The 5464-nt window shown below is 31.5% G+C and overlaps 2 protein-coding genes across 2 annotated transcripts; one reads left to right on the top strand and one right to left on the bottom strand.

Moving 5' to 3' along the window:
• The first annotated feature begins 1703 nt into the window (after nt 1–1703).
• Nucleotides 1704–2951, top strand: LOC127130438 (F-box/FBD/LRR-repeat protein At1g78750). Its single transcript, XM_051059445.1, has one exon. It carries the CDS (start codon nt 1704–1706, stop codon nt 2949–2951), a length of 1248 nt encoding a protein of 415 aa, XP_050915402.1.
• A 635-nt stretch (nt 2952–3586) lies between these two features.
• Nucleotides 3587–5169, bottom strand: LOC127130439 (secreted RxLR effector protein 161-like). Its single transcript, XM_051059446.1, has 2 exons — nt 4512–5169; nt 3587–3597 (listed from the first exon to the last, which is right to left on the bottom strand). The coding sequence occupies exons 1-2, from the start codon at nt 5167–5169 to the stop codon at nt 3587–3589; spliced, it is 669 nt and encodes a 222-aa protein (XP_050915403.1).
• Nucleotides 5170–5464: the final 295 nt, after the last annotated feature.

Genomic DNA, 5464 nt, shown 5'->3' on the forward strand with positions numbered 1-5464 from the left:
AAACACTAAAACTTAACAAATAATCATTAAATTTATTACATAAACAGAAATGAAAAGTGATAATAATAACACACTAAAAATGGATTATCAACTAACAAACTAACTTATACAACTGCATCCAAGAACAAGATTCGACTATAACACGCACATCTTTGACTTCTGCATGTTTTAACAGACGTCGACTACACCGTGCACGACTCCTGTTGAAACATGAAATTATCATTATCAAGATTAGAGTTCGATCCAAAATATCACATATGTGTTGTATTAATGGTTTAGTAGTGTTATTTGGTTGATGAGTCAAGTTTACGTCCAAACACTTTTGTACTTTCTCTTTTATTTATTATATTTTTTCTAGATTTTTTTCAAACTATTTTTTATTTATCAAAAACAAACTGTAATTTTATTTTCTCTTTTATTTATTATATTTTTTCTAGATTTTATTCAAACTATTTTTTATTTATCAAAAACAAACTATAATTTTTATTTTTAATTATTCAAAAGATCAATCCAAAAGTCTGCATGGCCAACCAGATGAGTTGCGTCTATTTTAACCATTCTACTGTATAAATAATCTCCTAGAATATATGTATTTTATATTTTGAAAAATTAAACATTACTTTATTTAATTTCTATCTTTTCTAACATTAGTTAACAAGACTATTTAAAGCATGAAAAACTAGTTTCACAAAAAGAAAATATAATTCTATAAAATATAAAATAAATTTATCTTCTCCTTGAATCTCTCATTCGTTTTTTTACGAAAACTAACCTTATCTAATTGAATTATAAAATTCGGATTATAGAATATAAAATATTTGATATTCATAGGACACGCGAGATTTGAAAAAAAAAAGAATTTCAAAGATGAAACTTTAGTTATAATAATGAAGCTTTTATAATTTCTCAAAAAACTTCTCATTCCAATCTCTGGACGAAGTTTTTATAATTAATGTAATTCTAACAAAGAACAAGGTTCGACTATAACACGCAAATTTTTCATTTCTACATATTTTAATAGACTTCGATCCAAAAATATCACATATATGTTGTATTAATGATCTAGTGATATTATTTGGTTGATGGGTCAAGTTTACACCCAACACTTTTATACTTTCATTTTTATTTATTATATTCTTTTTGAGATATTTTTTCCAAACTATTTTTTATTTATCAATTTAATAAAAAAAACTATATTTTTTATTTTTAATTATTTAAAAGATCAATCCAAAAATCTGCGTGACCGACGAGATGAGTTGGGTCTATTTTACAAATAATCTCCTAGAATTTAATTTTTGAAAACTTAAACATTACTTTATTTAATTTCTATCTTTTGTAACATTGGTTAACAAAACTATTTAAGACCGAAAAACTAGGTTCACAAAAGGAAAATATAATTCTACAAAATATGAAATAGATTTATTTTGTCCTTGAATCTCTCATGATGCAAGGAAAATATAATTCTACAAAATATGAAATAGATTTATTTTGTCCTTGAATCTCTCATGATGCAGTTTTAACGAAAACTGCCTATAAGATTGGGCACGCGAGATGAATTCCTAGCTATAATAGTGAATCCCATATTTTTCCTTAAATAAGAAACCCCTTTCACATAATTTCTTTTCTAGCTTCTACTTCAAATCTTAGAATATACCCTAACCCTAATTCTGATTGTGTGTTCTTTATAGATTGCAGCAACAACAATGGACAGTGACTTGCCTGATTCTATTTTATCATTTATCTTTAACAAGTTATCTTTTAAGGATCGTGTCAAAACTTCCCTATTGTCCAAGCATTGGCTTCAAGAATGGAGATTTTCATCAACAACACACCTCAATTTTGATCTCTATAACACACCGGCAACAGACAAATCTCAATTTACAGCAAGATTGGATCAGTTCATGCTTCATTATGAACACGCTACAATCAGTTCAATTCGAGTAAAATTTCCATTGGGTGATGAACACAGTGATGTGATTGATAGATTGATTTCTGAAGGGATTGCTAAGGGTGTTAAACATATTCAACTATTATTCTCACATCAAACTAATCATACTAATTTAAATTTGGAATTTAAGCCTTATAGATTTCCCTTTACTCTCTTATCTAACACTGATTCTCTAACCTATCTGCACCTAGAGAACTGCCTCTTAGTAGCATCTATGGATTTCTCTGGATTGAAGAATCTCACAACTCTTGTGTTGCAACAAATCGTTGTGAAACAGGATCTACTTGAGAGCCTGTTTTCCAACTGCATCCATCTCGCAGACTTCACACTTGATAACTGCGAGTTATGTTATTATTTTAAAATAATAACTCCAACATTGGTTCATTTGAAAATTGCTAACTGTCGCTGTATCTTTATGACTGAAATGGATATCATTGCACCAAATCTCTCATCCCTTGAGTATTCTTTTAACGGAGAAAAGATACCCTTCCTGAACATTGAGGCTCATGCGCTATCACACTTTAGCTACAAGGGTTTGCTAATTGGATTTATTGATGATGATATGTCTTGCTTGAAAAATTTGACAACAATTGTGTTGGACGGAATTCATCACGATTTCTCAAAATTGATCCCAAGTTATTTGTTTAATCAATGTCTCCAACTTGTGAACGTCACCCTTAAAAATTGCTCACTAGCCGGTGAAATATACATTACTAGTTCAAAGTTGCGTCATTTGAACATGATTGATTGCGGCTCTGAGATATCAGCTCCGTATATGATATATATTGATGCTAAGAATCTCTCGTCTTTTGAATATAGTGGTGTCATCACTAGGAAAATTTCTATTATGGCACCAAAGTTATTGGAGATTTTTTTGAATGCTTCTGTAAAACACAAATACAGTGGTCATCCTACAACAGCACCAAAGTTATTGAAGGTTTTTTGGAATGCTGCAGCCGTAAGAGAGGAAAATCGTCAAATTAAAAGATTATGTCAGTTTTGAATTTTGAAAATTGTTTTTTGTCTATCAAATTTATGTCTTGGAAAAATCAGTTTAATTGTAGTTTCTATGATTCGTTTTTTTCTCCTTTAAATTGTTTTAAGAGCTAGTGGAGGTTTTAACATCATGGTTGTATGTGGGTTTGAGTACCCCTTGTACTCAGTTTATTTGAATGAAATTATTGCTTAACTAAAAAAAATTACAACTAATCATGTGTCATTTATAGGTGAGTAATTCAAAACCCATCTATGTTAGTTGATTCTTATAATTGTCAATCTTGAAGCAGAATTCATCAAATTAAAATTTTATAAAAAAAATTTGCTTGTTTGTTTGAGTTTGAAAAAGAAAAAATTAAATACTATTCACCCAATGGTTTTGCCAGCTCAAATTTATATCCTACCAACAACAAAAAATGACACATTTGCTATGGTTTCTGCTATTGACTATCTAGGGTTATTTCAATTTATTGATTCATAGATTGATTTTAGTTTACTACACATATGCACATATTACTTAGACAATTGGAGTTACATATTGATGAAGCATCTTATCCTTTTATGGAATGTCGTTCAATATTACATGTTTTAATGGCTTCTCCACATCTCCAAAAGCTTTCTCTCATGGTGAGTTATTCAACACTATTTCTTGACTGTGATAATAAATAACCATTGCATTAGTATTTATGAATAATGGAATTATAAATGTTTCATGCAAATATTATAATTATTATTTTTCAAATTGCAGGTTAGAAATTCAAGCTGGTTTGGATTTCTGATTCTAAGAAGATATACGAAGTTTTTTCACAATGAATTGAAATATGTTGAGCTACATGATGGTTGTGTGTGCACCACACATGCAATTGAGTTGGCTAGGATCTTATTGAGAAATGTGAATTCGCTTTAGAATTTTACTTTTCGCTCTCTTGACAGATTTTTAATGGGTGCAGTCAGTTTAAGTACGCAAATCACTGTTAACCATTTGATTTTGATCAGATGGATTAAAAATCCAAATTTAAATTTTATTATTTAATTTTAAATATAAGAATTTATAATCACAACCGTTCGACGGCCATAACACGTGCTACGGGTGATCATAACAGCTCTCTGGTTTCTGTATCAGAGGCATACTCAAGAGGTGTACTCAAAAAGGGGACTTTTGGATGGGGAATGCTACAGGTCGTAGTATATGCCGTAGTATGTTTTACGGGAGGTCGTAGCATCTCCCTGGAATTTGTATCTGTGATAAGAGAAGACAAATCAATTGCAACTTCTTCGTATTTTCATTGAGTACAATTTTGGTCTTTATACATATTTAGAAACTTTTGATATTCTAGGGAACACAATTGTAAATACTATTAATTTTCCCACTGTCTATTGACCTTGCAATTCTCTCCACTAACTTATTATTAAAAACCCATTAACTATAACATTTAAAGTTTATTCAACAAAACTCCTCTGTAAACTTAAATGTTTCTTCTATTCATCATCCCTATCAATTTCTTGCCTCTGTCGAAGATTTCTTTTGATAATGGTTTTGTGAAAATGTCTGCTGCTTGGTCCTTACTTGCTACATGCTTCAATTCGACATTTCCTTCCTTCACGTGTTCTCGAATGAAGTGGAAGCGAACGTCGATGTGTTTGCTCCTTTCATGGTTAACTGGATTCTTTGCTAACTCAATTGCTGACTTGTTGTCAACTTGTATTATTGTAGCATCTTTCTGTTCTAGCTCAATTTTTCTCATCAATCTTCTGAGCCATATTGCATGACAAACACACCAGGATGCTGCTACATATTCTGCTTCACATGTCGAAAGTGTCACTATTGGCTGCTTTTTAGAAAGCCAAGTGAATGCAGTATTTCCCATGAAAAACACATATCCAGAAGTGCTTTTTCGATCATCTATGTCTCTGCACCAATCACTGTCAGAGTAACCAACCAACTTGTATTTCTCTGACTTCGAGTAAAACATCCCAAGTGACACTGTTCCTTGGATGTACCTCAGAATTCGCTTCAATGCCTTCCAATGTGTGTAAACTGGCTCCTCCATGAATCGACTTACAATGCCTACACTTAATGAGATATCTGGTCTTGTACATGTGAGATAGCGAAGACTTCCTACCAAACTTCGATATTTGCCTGCTTCGACACGTTCTCCTCCATCAAATTTCGACAATTTTGTTCCTGGTTCCATTGGCGTCGAAGCCGGATTGCAGCTTTCCATCTTATATTTTTTCAAGATTTCTTTTGCATATTTTTCTTGTGAGATGAAGATTCCTGTTTCTTCTTGTCGAACTTCCAGACCAAGAAAGAATCTCATCAGGCCTAAATCTGTCATCTCGAATTCACGTGTCATTGTGCTTTTGAATTCTTCTATCATTTGATCATTACTGCCCAGAAAAATAAGATCATCAACATAGAGAGCAACAAGTAATACATTCATTCCTTTTTTCTTCACATAGAGGGCATGTTCGTACGGACATTACTCGAACCCGTTCTCCTTGAAATATGTGTCGATA

Source organism: Lathyrus oleraceus, chromosome 3, assembly GCF_024323335.1.
Source record: "Lathyrus oleraceus cultivar Zhongwan6 chromosome 3, CAAS_Psat_ZW6_1.0, whole genome shotgun sequence".
NCBI classification, from domain to species: domain Eukaryota; kingdom Viridiplantae; phylum Streptophyta; class Magnoliopsida; order Fabales; family Fabaceae; genus Lathyrus; species Lathyrus oleraceus.